A 15,011-nucleotide genomic window follows, 5' to 3' on the forward strand; every position below is an offset into this window, starting at 1 on the left:
TACAAGCTGATACACACAGTGAAGGGTGTGTCTACCTAGCAAAGATCAGGTTTCCAAGACAGTAACCCCCCATGCCAAATGGTCAATGTAAACATTCCTGTGGTTATCAGAGCACAACCTACAGAGAGATGTGACCACATTTTCTAACCTTACACACTTTCAAATTTACTAGTTAAATAATAAAATGTCAGTGATTATGGCCTATTTGTATAAATTAATGTATTTATAGACTAATACAGGATAAAGGAAATGAATTCAGGTGACACATATACTGACAGTATGGGGCAAGTTGCATCGATATGGGTCTGTAAACACCAATTGCTGAATACATCCAATTTGTGACTGGTAAAAAGTCCTCTCATGCCAATTGCTCGATTCACTGAAAAGTCCTCTTGTGGTTCCAATAAGATGTACTTTCAAAGTCATCACAAATGTTCTGCTCCTCCAAACATCAGACAGTCAGTTATGAACCATTTCTTAGCAGACAATTGTAACAGACATTGTAAAATTCAGAAGTATATTCCAAGGTGTTGTCCTTCATAGTTCAAATACTGGTTACAATGACACAGCTCTAGTTGTCTTCATTCTAGCTGCTTTATCAGCCAGGTCAGGAGAATCTGTGTGTTCTCCTTTATGAATGCCAAAATGACCAGTTTTAGCTAAAGGCTCTATAGCTGCAGGCCGGGTCGGAAGTAATGGTTACCAGCACCAGAAAATTAACTTTTCCCTCAGTGACTTCAGTTCATCTTTAAACACCGAAGCCCTCCTGTAGCGTGTGTCGTCGACCCCAGGTTCCTCTCTCAGCTACCTGGAAAGCAGATGAGATGTACCTGCATGGCATGATGTCGTGCAGTTGGTCTTCTGTGCCCCAGTAAATGTCATCCAGAACCGGAGCTTTCTTTAGCTCACATCCTCTCAGTTGGAGAACAGAAGAACAATTTCCTATTACTGTTCCAATTACTCATCATCAGTTAACCTAGTTTGCTTACGTTTAAGTATCCCTCTCAAAGAGTAGTTCATGAACAATTCAAAGTTCATCATCTAACCAGATCTCAGTTAATATATAACTACATCAGATAGTTTTTTTTCTCAGAACCATAATCAAATTCACCTTTTGTTTGACACAAATTATTAAGAACCTTGTTGCCAATCAAAACATTTCATACAAGCTTGACGCTGTTATTTAGCCTTTAATTTCTCTACAAGATGAAACCCAGTGTGAAATTCTCCAAGTCTCTTTTTATTTATTCAAGCACATCAAAGACACTCCAAAGGTAATCCTGTCATAAATCATGATGCCCCACCCCTTATGCCCTATCTCGCCAGAGCTCACCCTGGAGTAGGGGGTAATAAAAACAACGTTTTCTGTGTATGTAACAGTCCCTGCCTGAGGGGACAGTTCCTCTTCGCGTTTTCTGTTTGTCCCTGTCTTGTCCTTGTATGTTCTTTCCTGTTCTTGGTCCGTTCATCGGTATATTCGCTGTTGGTCATTGTGCTTGTGTGCCTGTTATGTTTTGTGTGTTCCTGAACTCCCAAATATCTTGTAGTGCCCGGCACTCCTTTATGCTTTCTTTGTTTTTGTTTATTAAAAAAGAGACGCTTCGAAATTCTGCGCCTGCCTCCGTCTCCCTTCTAAAACATGATAGTGTAGCTGTATTCTACTCAACCATAACCATGTCAACCATTACCATGATTTTACATCAAACAAACAGTTTCCAAAAACCCAAATTAGACAAATACTGTGAATGGACACTAAGTGAGGCCAATTTTAACAGATTCCAATTTTCTGTTATAACTATGGAAACAGAACAATCCAATTCTTCATGTAACCCTTTAAGTACCTATCCAATTGGCTTTGAACTTCAGGTGTTCCGGTTTTTTTCATCATAGATAAAAATTCATACATTCCCCACTTGCTTTCACGACAGAGTCAACAGAAAATGACTCCATGCGTGAAAGCAGAACCATTACAGGACAGACATGAAAAAAGAAAATCGATATCAGAGATGAATCTAACATTCATGGATATTTGCAAACTGAATATCCATCAAAAACAAATGTGAAAATGATAAAAACACAACATCCACAAACAAAATCAAAAAACAACAAATGTGCCACACAGTCGCTCGTGTCAAGGAATTATAACCCATAAAACCTATTGACAGAGTTGTCTTACTCAGTGAAACAACTCCCAAATTAGCATATCAAAATGTACATTTCCTCAGGCAATGGCCAAAGTACTTCGTGACAACATAAACATCATGATTCAATTAACCTCCTAAAGTTAAGGGAATCTTTCCAACTTTGATGCATATCTATGTTACACCAAATAGTGGCGGTCAGCCAAAACCAAAATCACAACTTTCATGCATATTCCACGCATCAACATCAAGATTGTTCTAGTCCTTAACAATGGGGGATGACTTTAGGTTGAGAATTCAACCCACCTCACAGCACACAGGGTCTATAGAATGGCCCTTGCACCATAGCGAAAAGACGTTCCATTCCCCCACATACACCTTAGAAGTAGATACAGCCCAGGCACCCTGAATCGTGCTGAGGACCTCCTCGGGACATGAGGTCTCTTCCCACATTGAGTTGACTCGGAATATGGGAGGCCTTCAACGAGCGCAGGTTGAGTAGAGGAGAGCTGACTCCCCCTTGGCGATTGATGTAGGCCACTGTGGTCCTGTTGCACCAACCCATCGTGATCCTAAATCAAAGGAGCAAAGTGGGGCAGCAGCAACAAAACTGCTTTCAGCTCTAGTCCATTTATGTGCGTCCTTTACTGAGGCCACACACCAGCCTTGCCACTGTCACGACTTCGTCATCGGTCCATCTGTCGCTCGATTTCCTCTACATAATATGTTCTTTTATTTTTTGTAAGCAAAATAAACTCCTTTAATAACTCTTCTAAATTTACTCCGCTGAGGACATACTGAACATTTCTGCAAGTAAACTCTACTACTACCACTGCAAACCCCACCACAAAAGTTCCGGTACTCTGGGAGAGTCCTACCTCCCGAGCAGGGACTGTTTTGGGGGTAAAATGTATTTCCTGGTTCCTGGTTCTAGACCCTGGATCCTGGAAAAGTTCCTAGTTCCTGGGTATGGTTCCTGCGGTGGAAACGCGGCTTAAGTAAATATATTAAAATGACATGGTTCTATTTTGGTCTCAGCTGACCATAAAACCCGGTCCCATTGAAAGTCCCAGTAACTCTAACGTTGAAGGATGGAAGCAGGACACAAGCACAGGGTGAATGGAAGACATTTTACAACGAAACCAAAACATGATGAAACCGAAACTAAAATACAGGACAGGAACGAACGTTACGTATGGGGAAACCAAAACAATGACTGAAAGGATACAATGAGGAAGCAGGAACTTAAATAGGGTCCGTGATGAAGCAAAACAGTGGTAGGCAATAATCAACAGAAACAGCTGTCTGTGATGAAGTGAGGGAGAGAGGGCGTTGGGTTCACTGGCACAGCTGGCTGCCGTGCCAAAATGTGACAACAATGTTTGGCAAACAAAATGTTTTTTATGGCAACCCTCCCAAACAACTTGTGTTTATATACAGCTCCTGAAACAATTAAGAGACCACTGCACCTTTTACTTTCCTTTCCAAAAAACCTGAAAAGGAAAGTTATAATAAGAAGAAGACCTAAAGAATAACAGTAGTGGACACTTCTGAAAGTTGGGCAACTTTTCAACCTTGCATCACTAGGTTTTGCTGGTTTAGAGATACTCTGCAGAGGCTGTATACCTAAACGGAAATGCTTCACAAAAGGCCTTGTTCACGGCGGACGTTTTGTCCTCATTACCAGCCAATCATGATTTGAATTCTGTTGTCACAGCCATCTCACTTCCACCGCGTATCCCAGTTGCCCTCATTCAACAAGGAAGTGGCCGATTTTTTGCACTGTAAAGCCAGACATTTTGTGCAAGGTGCAATTTAAAGAACCTTCCCTTTCATTGTAGTTAAGTTAACAAACAATACAACTCGGAACCTGATAATGTGACACTCACAAATGTGTTCCAGCATAATTGTTTGCTAATTACATATAAAAAAGACATTTTGATTTGAGAAGTAATAGGAGAGGAGAGGTCAGATTTGCCCAGTGGGTGAATTAGTTTGATCTTGTATGCATCTTTACATGGATTTTATGATTGAATGTGACCACAATGTTGACATTAATTTTACTTTAATTCTTTCGCAAATACATAATTTAAAATTTGAAATGTAGGAAGTTTCTTGAAGAGGGGTTTTAAAGAATGGAGAACTGCCTTTGATGGTGAGCCTTTTAATGCAGTGTCCACACTGAAATAAAGTTCAGAGACCAGAAACTATAAAAGCAAATGCCACTGTTTCAAGATCATGAGAAAATCTCCCAGTATCATATTAGGATCGAGCACCCAACTGCACAAGTCAGAAGTGGACAATTACTACTTCATCAAAAATGTAAAATATTAGGAAGGAAAGTTTTGAGTGAGGAACAGAAGCGTTCAATTTGCAAAGGTCTCTTAATTTTAACACTTCTGTTCCTCACTCAAAACCTTCCTTTTCAACTTTTTTGGAAAGGAAAGAAAAAGGTGCAGTAGCCTCTTAATTTCTTCTGGAGCTATATATATACAGTACTAGTCAAAGGTTTGGACACCTACTCATTCAAAGGTACTTATTTATTTTTACCATTTTCCACCTCAATAGCAGCCAGACACCATCACACCTCCGCCATGCTTCAGTCGTTCACCCACTCTGCGTCTCACAAAGACCTGGCGATTGGAACCAAAAATCTCCAATTTGACGTCATCAGACCAATGGACAGTTTTCATCCAATCTAATGTCAATTTCTTGTAACTTGGCCCAAGCAATTGTCTTCTTATTGGTGTCTCTTCAGTAGTGGTTTATTTGCAGCAATTCAATCATAAATGTATAATTCACACAGGCTCCTCTGAACAGATGATGTTGACATGTGTCTTTGATATTTCTTTATATCTTTGATATGAATAAATGCTTCACAAAGTTAATGGAACTCTGTGAAGCATTTATTTTGGCTGTAATCTCAGGTGCAGTTAATTGCCAATTTCTCAGGCAACTAACACTAATGAATTTATCCTCTGCAGCAGAGGAAACTTTGGGTCTTTGTTTCCTGTGGTGGTCCTCAGGAGAGCCTGTTTCATCAGAGCGCTTGATGGGTTTTGCAACTGCCTTTGAAACTTTCAAAGTTCTATACATTTTCAAAATGTACTGATCTTCATGTCTTAAAGTAATGGCTACTTTGAAGAATCAACAATATTTGTATCTATATATATTTGAATCTATAACATTAGATGGAAAGTAAATTGTGTTGCTGTGTTTTGTGTTCATACCTTAGGATCAGGTAATGGTGAATAAATGTCACAATAGACTTGGCCAATAGAATGTTGACACCTCAAGTTACTTATTGTGTCCTAAATCAGAATCAGAAAGAGATTTATTGCCATATAGGTTTCACAAACTAGTGTGCTGGCAACATATTACATTTGTTACATTTCTAGGCCATTGGTGCAGAAACTTAAAATTAAAAATAAGAATGGCGGACTGAGCATTAATAAATTACAAAAACATATGTACAAAATATGTAAGGTGCAAGAATTGTCCATTTGAGGGTTGTGTGAGTATGTAGGGAGGGGTTATAGATTTGTCTAGTTGAGGTTGTGTGTGTATGTGGGCAATGGGCTATAGTCTATTTGGCTTCAGGGGCATGTCCATGAGGCCTACTGCTGTAGGAAAGAAACTGTTTTTATGGTGAGAGGTTTTGGTCCTGATAGACCTCAACCTTCTACCAGAGGGGAGAGTTCTGAATAATAAATGTCCAGTGTGAGAGGGATCAGCCCCAATCTTAGCCACTCACCTCTGTATCAAGGGAGGGGTGTAAGTCTTGTAGAGACGGCAGATTGCAGCCAATCACCCTCTCTGCAGAGTGTACCAGACGGTGATGGAGGAGGTCAGGACTGACGAAATGCACCATCATCGTTTTTGGCAGGTTGAACTTTTCAGCTTCCACAGGAAGTACATCCTCTGCTGAGCTTTCTTTGTAAGCGAGGTTCAGCTCCTACTTGAGGTCCTGGGCAATGATTGGGCCCAGAAAGCGAAAGAACGCCATTGATTTGACCGAGGAGCCACCCAGGGTGATGGTGGGGAGGGCAGCTAAAAAACAAATCTGACAGTGCGAATAACAGCTGATGCATTTGGCACTTGCCTGATGTTTGACCAGCTTTAGGGGGCCTGCAGAAACATATTTTACCTGCCTATGTGAGCTATCTTGCGCTCTCAATTTCACTGACTACATGACACTGGATATGTGTGAGAATGGAGATATATTCTGGGCATGCACGCACACCACACAGATCCTGTGACAAAAAAAGAGAGACTTAAAATAGTTTTTTGTTCTGCTAGAATAAATGACCAGAATAAATCTGCAGTGAAAGTTGTATGTTATTGTTCCAATTTTCTTTGGTTTAGAATGGAGATATTCTCCATTTACACGTTCTTGAGTCATGTTATTGTTTAAAGTCAGTCTTGTAAATGTTGGGGGCAGGATTCTACACAGTGTCCCTTTAATAGAGAGGGACTTGCCTACCTTATCTCCCACTGTCTGTCAGTAGTGGCTGGTAAGAACGTGGTCCAATATCAGGCAACACAGTTCACTCACAGTTCACACAGTTCACTTTACGTGCCTTACATTGGTTCACTATCATACCCTTCTTACTCTGTTAAAGTTAGTGCTGCTCAAACTTAAATGATCTTGAAGACCGTCATTGACTCCAGAGAAGTTGCAATGAGACAGCAAACTGATGTTTATCTTGCTCTTTGTGTGTTAGTGACTCCATGTGGTAGACCAGCTGCCTGCAAGCTCACCCATGGTTGTTAGCCAATGAATCCCAAGCCGTCCCAAGTTGATCAAAACAAATGCCTAATTGATCAGATTGAGCATTTAAAGGGCCCAAGTTTTTTTGGCAGATTTCTTTCATTAAATAATCACAAAGACAGTGCCTTATTAGACATACAGTGATGATATAATAAATGAAAAAGTACAGTGGTGTTTGATAGCTTCTTGCTCAAGGTCACAACGGAAGCAGGCGGAACATGAGGTTCACTCTGTGGTTGAAGGCACACTCCATTCAGATTTCCCTGACTGTGAGATTAAACTATCACGCGCCTTACCACCAGCCAGAAGATTTTCAGCTGTACATCAGAATTTAACAGATTGGGGTAAATAACCTATATTTTCATTGTATCTTGTCCTGCATTCATACCGTATTCATACACAATCTCTATTTCTTTTTTTACAGTGTACGTAAACTTTTTTTAATTAGGCAATCCATTAAGAATACATGATTGTTTTACAATGGGGTCTGCCAACAGTGGGTGTCAGTATTTAGCCAAAGGGGTGGGTGATTTAGCAATTTAGCGGTGGGTGATGTGTGAGACCATAAGGGTTGTGGTTGGATTCTGGTTATGATTAAAGGGGAAGTGGATACATTTGTTTAATTACGGTGATGATGCTTGAATGCTTGTATCTGTAACTTGATATACCGTGGAAACCTTGGTTTAATTGCTACATTCATTTTAAAGAATCAAGGCACATGAAAATGTCCTAAAAGAGCTGAATAGCTTTTGAAACAAACAATGAGTTTTTCAAAGCTTTTTAGCTTTTGTTCTTTAAAATAGTTTTATGTTCAATCTTTAGCTTACATAAACTTGACAATCATTAATACTGCGATTTGTTTCCTGGTTTTCAGTTTAAATTTAGACATATGATCTTTGAAAAGTGCATGAAAATGGGTTCCTTGTGATCTTTATCAAGTATGTAAATTGGGTTATTTCCCAAGTTGTTTCGAGTGACACATCCTCTTCATATCAGTCACTAAGACATTTTAAAGTTCTTCATCTTACATAAAAGTAATGAATGTAAAATATAGAGATTTTTTTTGTAAGACCAATTGTGCGAGTTAAGATATAGTACTATTCAAACACAGTTACGTATACGCCATTTCTTACTAGTATGGGACCATGTGGACACATGTTTTGTTGTCGTATAATTTACAATTGGCAAAAAAATGACCAGCCATGATGTTTATATCTGGTTGTCAAACGGTCACTTCAAATAGTGCTCTTGTAGGCAACCCGTTCACGTTCGTACACTTTCAAAACAATTAATAGCACCCAAAACAATGATTTGATTTCCTGTATCTACTGTTGTGTATGTACTTGTTCTCTTTTAACCATATGGCAAAAAGGAGGATATACTACCTGTTTTCAAATCAAAATAGTAATTTTGTTGGAGCTGGCGTTGTTAAAAAATGGTGTAGTTGGCAATTGGTTTTATTATTGTGAAGGCCTCACTTTTTGCTGATAGGGTGTAACCTCTGTATTCTTTTTGCTGCGAAACTATATTGCCATAATATCGTCTTACTTTCACCCCTGCTGATAGATCACATGTTCATAAAGTAATAAATCATGATGGAATCAATGAAAATGTATGATAATGTAGTGGTGGTTTTATTAGAAATCGGCGGTTTCGTATAGTGGTCAAATAATGTAGAACCTGTATCAAATCAAGGGAGAAGTTCGCTCAACTTTATTGGAAAATTGCAGCACAGATGTCATTCGGTGAACATTCCATTATCTTCTCACTGTAATGTTAGTTACAAGCTGATATATTTACATTAAGGGCGTTTCTACATAGCAAAGATCAGGTTTCCAAGACAGTAACTCCCATGCCAAATGGTCAATATGAACATTCCTGTGGTCATTAGAGCACAACCTACAGAGAGATAATCTAAACAGAGATGTTTCTGTTGTTCTCATTATCTAGGCACATTCACTCCCAATGAAACGTACATTCATATTGTAATTGTTAATGCTCAGATTCCACAGTTTCAAGTAATATTTAAATTTATGTCAGTGTGCATGAAACTATTCTGAATGGTAGGATATATACAATATATAATTGTTTGTTTACTAATTGTTCAGCTTTTTCTGCAGCAAAATGAACACAACTGAAGTCAACACAATCAACTATGCAGATTACACTGACTATCCAGATGACGCCAGTCCCTGTAGCACTGACACCAGTCCAGTCAGAACGATCATCTACCAACCTGTTCTCTTCTACCTGGTGTTCACCTTGGGATTGACAGGTAACAGCCTGGTGCTCTGGGTCCTCCTCAAGTACATGAAACTCAAGACCATGACAGATATCTGTCTGCTGAACCTGGCCCTATCTGACCTGCTCCTTGTCCTCTCTCTGCCTCTTTGGGCCTACCAAGCCCAAGGCTACGAGTTTGAAGGGCACAGTCCATGTAAGATCATGGCTGGGGTCTACCAGGTTGGCTTCTACAGCGGCATCCTGTTCGTGACACTAATGAGTGTGGATCGTTACTTGGCCATTGTTCACGCCGTGTCGTCAATTAGAGCGAGGACATTGCACTACGGAACACTTGCGAGCACTGTCATCTGGGTAGCGTCCATTGGTGCCAGCATCCCTCAGGCCATCTTCTCTGAGGTAGTGAGGGACGATGAAGGCTTGACCTGCCGGCCACATTACCCAGAGGGCACAGTGAGGACATGGAAGTTGTTTCGGAACACAGTCGAAAATGTCACCGGGCTCCTCCTGTGTCTGCCCATCATGACCTTTTGTTATGTCAGCATCCTCACTGTGCTCCAGAGGTCAAGGAACTCTAAGAAGGAAAGGGCCGTCAAACTGATATTCATCATTGTGGGTGCGTATGTGGTCTTCTGGATTCCTTACAATATTGTGGTGTTTCTCCAAACCCTTGAGATCTTTGGTGTTGGGAGAAACTGTGAGGCTTCACAGAGGGCTTTTATAGCTACATGTGTGACGGAGACCATTGCTCTAGTTCACTGCTGTGTCAATCCAGTCATCTATGCTTTTGTAGGAGAGAAATTCAGGAAGTGTTTGGGAACTGTGCTGTCTAGGTATCCACTGTTCAAACATTTCAGCAAGGACGCAATGGTGACAAGCAAAGGATCAGAATACGAGACTTCTAACACGCATGTGTGATTGAACTGCTGAAAATGGACAGAAGAAATTGGAAAGCAGAAGAATTAAAATATATGTCTTTCTTGTATAGACTACTGAAGTATTTTTCACACAGACCTGCATGTACTGTAAATATAGTAACAATATGACAAGTTTTATTGTATTTACTAGAGGCTGATGGACTGCACACACTTTGCTATAGCATAAATTGTATGCCAGAGGTGTCGCTAGGATCACAATACACCCCCCCCACCCCCCGCGACTGAAAGTTGATTGTTTTGAATGTATATTCGGAACATTTCGATGTACACGCTAGCGATGTCTACGTTGTCATAATGCGCAATCGAAATTAAAGAAGAATAGATCAGGGGCTATTATTTGTTTTTGGTCCGGGGCTATTCATAAAAGACGCCCAGGGCTAACGACGCCACTGTTGTACGCACACATTTGAATTCCTACATCAAGTTTAAAACAGAGGCAGTGTTGTTGCTAGTGTGCTGGCAACATATTACATTTGTTACATTTACAACATGACCCAGATTAGCACTGTGTCCCTGTTTGTCTAAAAAGCCCTTTTGATTTGTGTGTTATTGTAATATACATAAATGAGCAAGGGAACTTTGTTGAAGGTCTCAAACATTTGTTCTGCAACGTTTTGCCATTTATGCTGACCCATATTCCAGTCTGCTGACAGTACCTATAATTCAGAAAAAACATGTTCAGTGTGAAGAAGAGTCAGACAATATTCCTGCTCAATAGGTTCAAATGCTTTTGATAGCAGTTTTCTGCTAAATGATATTAATGCAAAAGGTTAAGAAATCAATCCAATACATTGTCTTTTTACAATACATTTGAATTGATGAAAGAAGAAAAAAGGATTGTCTCCTCCCACATCTCGGAATAGAAGACTGTTAGTAACTATGCTTGTAGAGATGCTTTCCTTAGCCATGACACGCACACACTGCATTTCAATGTTCAGATAACCACAAAGGTTATATGCACAGGCAACAAAACGTATATGCACTATGAGTGTGCATCATGTACAGGATATCCTGTTTGGTGGTGAAGCTTTCAGCAACTGCTTACGAACATCTCTGCAATGCAGGCAAAGACTAAGCCTTGAAAGAGTAGTGGCACTGCTCTGTTGGAATAAAATAATACAGTATTTATAAAGAAATGGTCTACAGTGTTGAATAAAGTAAACCTACTTTGGATTATCTTCAGGTTCCTGTAGTGTTAAATGAGGAGGAAGGTCACTCATTGTACATAGCTGGATCACAACTTCACTCCCCTACCAGCACCCCCTGTGAGGCATCTGCTCCCTTACTGCCTCTCCAACCACACACATCTACAGCCCTAACACTGACACCACCCCCACATACCCTCACATACCCTCACACAGTGTTTAAACCCCCAGAGAGGCAACTTCACCACGTTGTACAGTGAGTATTGTGTTTTAATATAACGTTTTGTTTTGCAGAAGCTACTCCGCAGTACATAGTTTGTAGAGCAAGTATTCTCCACATAATGCCAGTCTTCAGCATCACACCATTATCAGTATTTTTCATAGTATTTTTATAGTACAACACAATTTTATTAGCAACTTCAATAAAATGCACTGCATGCTTTTACTTAGTAAGAAACAATACAATTTTGGTAATAAATAGAATACATTCTATTTCAGGGATGAATGTCACTGGACATCTAGATCACTTCCTGGCAAGGTGAGACTTTATATGCAAAATATTACAAAATAGCTACATTTGAATACTCAAAATATAGTAAATTAATAAATGCATCATCATAAGTAATTTGTCCATAAAGACTTACAGAAGTGACTGCATACACTTTCATACCTTGTTTCATAACTTTCTGTACTGGTGCTATTGGTACATTTGCATGTAATTGAAAAGTTAAAACTACAACATTTCAGGGGGATTTCAACAACCATTACTTTTAGTCCTGAGACAGTTTTGAATTCATCCTGGAATACACATTGGACCAGTAATGCGTATGACAATCAATCCAGTTTTACATATAGGTAAGTTCATGGTAAAACTTTTTAATGATTTTTATTAAACAACACATTTTGAGGTAAGAGATGATACAACTAATAATAAAAAATATCTATCACAATCTTCCCATCATGATTTAACTTAACCAAAATCTTGCAAATTGTTCTTGAGTGGCCAGTTAATCAGCAATAACATTTAAATGTAAAATCTCCACTGAGCTTGATTTTTTTAGTCCACAACTTGGCTGTGTCAGTGAAACTGGCCAAATAAACATTAATTCTTCAATCATGGTTGCTTTTTAAATTCTCTTCTCATATTTTACAGCAATTATACTTATGATGATGTAACCATGGATTATTCCAATGACTATAATCCTTGTGTGTATCCGCAACACGGAGCCAGTTTCTTGCCGGGGCTGTATGCCCTCTTCTTCATCCTGGGGTTTCTAGGAAATGTTCTGGTCCTGTGGGTCATCCTGCAGGGAGTTCGACTACGCACCATGACTGATGTGTGTCTCCTCAACCTGGCCTTGGCCGACATGCTCCTGGTCTGCTCCCTGCCCTTCCTGGCCCATTACGCCAGAAATCAGTGGGTTTTTGGTGACTTCATGTGCAAAGTGGTTTTTGGTGCCTATTACATTGGTTTCTACAGTGGCATCTTCTTCATTACCCTAATGAGCATTGACAGATACTTGGCCATAGTCCTTGCTGTGTATGCCATAAAAGCCAGGACACGGAAGTATGGGGCCATTGCTGCAGTCGTGACCTGGATAGCTGGTTTTCTGGCCGCATTCCCTGAGGTGATGTTTCTTAAAGTTAGTAAAAGCAATGACAAAGATAACTGTATGGCTGTCTATGATGGACATGGCTGGAAAATTTTTGTCCTTTTTAAAGTAAACATACTTGGTCTGCTGATCCCACTTGCCATCATGGGGTTCTGCTACACACAGATAGTGAGGAGGCTGTATAACGCTCCATCTTCCAAAAAGCAGGCTATTCGCCTTGTTTTGATTGTCGTTGTGGTGTTTTTCTGCTGCTGGACTCCGTACAACATAGCATTATTTCACAAGGCTGCGCTGTTGACTGAGATCCTTGTAGCCAGCTGTGAAAACAGTAAAGCTACGACCCTCGCTATACAGATCACAGAGACCATGGTCTACTCCCACTGCTGCCTGAACCCTGTCCTCTATGTGTTCGCCGGGCAGAAGTTCAGAAGGAATCTCATAAGCCTGATTATCAGGTCTCCCTGTAGCTTGTGTCAGTTCATGAAAAACTACCTGCCACGGGACCAGAGAGTCTCAAGAACAGGATCTGGTTTCTCACAGACCACGAGCATGGATGACAGGTCTAATGCATTGTAAATGGTTACCATGTACATTACCATACATATCTACATTTGGAATCACATTTCCATTTTAAGAAGTTCCAAGGAAGTCAGGGCTGTCCTATTTACTCTACTTCACATAGTAGCTGAACTTAACACCATCATTACAGGCTACACAACCAATTGTGTGTGTTGTTTCTTTCTTGGACATTAGGTCTATTTGAACTCTATGTTTAGCATATTTTGTTTGAGGGTTTGGAAAGTGTTCACTTTGTATATTGAAATATTGAAATGTACTGTAAACTTGCTATGTCAATAAATGTATTAAAGGAGCAATATGTATACATTTTGTACACAACATGTCTGCATTTATAGTTGAATTCAAACTAGCATTTCTTTTCTCAAATGGATAATCTGCAACATCCCTTGTTTCCTTATTCTTCCTTGGTGGCTTAAATTCTACACAGTATGCACATTTCTGTTAATGTGAAAAACAACCAGTGAATTGTGTAAGAAATCATTGTGCTACCTAAATCCCAGTGGAATTTGAATAAAGATTGCAAAAGAAAAGGATATAAGTGACTTTGAATGGGAGTTGATTACTGGGGCATGCACGGCAGGAGTTTCAAAGACTGCTCAACTGGCAAGTGTTTCAACAGTGACATTCACATCTGCATTTAGATCTGTGGGACAGACATCAGTGAACAGGGTTAGAAATTGTGATCGAAAGCATACTTTCGATGACCATGATGCTCTTGCATTACTGCATTATGTAAGGAAAAACAGAAGAGCAATTGTTTCCCAGGGGTCTGAGAAGGTTAATCCAGAACATGATCAGACCGTGTCAACAAGAACAGGCCTTTGAGATTTAAACAGAGCGGGATATTGAAGTAGGTTTGCAGTACTGTACATAAATCCCACATTACAAACTTTTTTCATTTAATTTGTCACCTGTCTGTATACATTGTGTGCACAATTATTAGGCAAATCGTATACCTCAAGATTTATTATATTGTTGAACAAACAAAATGCTCTCAGTCAATCAAAAAAAGAATTGAACCTCAAACCTGAATGTTTAACAAAGGAAACATGAGTTTTGATCTTTCTCAGGGGAATACATAAGTGTGCACAATTATTAGGCAACTAAATTACTAAAATAATTTCTCCAACTCACTTGTTTATTCTTAATTTGTAGAGTAAGTGCAACAAATAAGTAATACAAAATGAAAATTAAATACAATTTCTGACCTCTGACCGATATAGCCACCCTTCTATTCAGTAACTGCCATGAGCCTTCCATCCATGCAGTCAGTCAGTTTCTTGATCTGTTCACAATCAACTTTCATTGAAGCAGCAACCACAGCCTCCAAAATGTTGTTCAAAGAGGTGTATTGTCTTCCCTGACTGTAAATCTCACGTTTGAGAAGGGTCCACAAGTTCTCAATAGGATTTAAGTCAGGTAAGGAAGGGGGCCAGGCCATTATTTGGGCATCTTCGAGGCCCTTGCTTGCTAGCCAAGCAGTGTTGTACTTGGATGAATGTGATGGAGCATTGTCCTGCATAAAGAACATGGCCTTCTTGAATGCTGAGGACTTCTACCTGTACTACTGCTAAAAGAGTATC

General features: G+C 39.7%; 2 protein-coding genes across 3 annotated transcripts; both read left to right on the forward strand.

The window, feature by feature from the left end:
- Nucleotides 1–7,175: 7,175 nt before the first annotated feature.
- si:cabz01093077.1 (C-C chemokine receptor type 4) lies at nt 7,176–10,101 on the forward strand. 2 transcript variants are annotated; one of them, XM_010896964.2, is made up of 2 exons: nt 7,176–7,256; nt 9,033–10,101. In XM_010896964.2, the coding sequence occupies exon 2, from the start codon at nt 9,037–9,039 to the stop codon at nt 10,069–10,071; it is 1,035 nt and encodes a 344-aa protein (XP_010895266.1). In that variant the 5' UTR covers nt 7,176–7,256; nt 9,033–9,036; the 3' UTR covers nt 10,072–10,101. The 2 variants fall into 2 exon arrangements, with proteins under 2 accessions (XP_010895266.1, XP_010895267.1); XM_010896965.2 differs by having other exon boundaries at nt 7,192–7,256; nt 9,021–10,101.
- Nucleotides 10,102–11,272: 1,171 nt separating this feature from the next.
- cabz01093075.1 (C-C chemokine receptor type 4) lies at nt 11,273–13,732 on the forward strand. Its single transcript, XM_010896963.4, has 4 exons — nt 11,273–11,492; nt 11,735–11,774; nt 11,984–12,091; nt 12,390–13,732. Exons 2-4 carry the CDS (start codon nt 11,737–11,739, stop codon nt 13,423–13,425), a joined length of 1,182 nt encoding a protein of 393 aa, XP_010895265.2. The 5' UTR covers nt 11,273–11,492; nt 11,735–11,736; the 3' UTR covers nt 13,426–13,732.
- Nucleotides 13,733–15,011: the final 1,279 nt, after the last annotated feature.

The sequence above is a fragment of the Esox lucius genome, chromosome 20, assembly GCF_011004845.1.
Source record: "Esox lucius isolate fEsoLuc1 chromosome 20, fEsoLuc1.pri, whole genome shotgun sequence".
Classification (NCBI taxonomy): domain Eukaryota; kingdom Metazoa; phylum Chordata; class Actinopteri; order Esociformes; family Esocidae; genus Esox; species Esox lucius.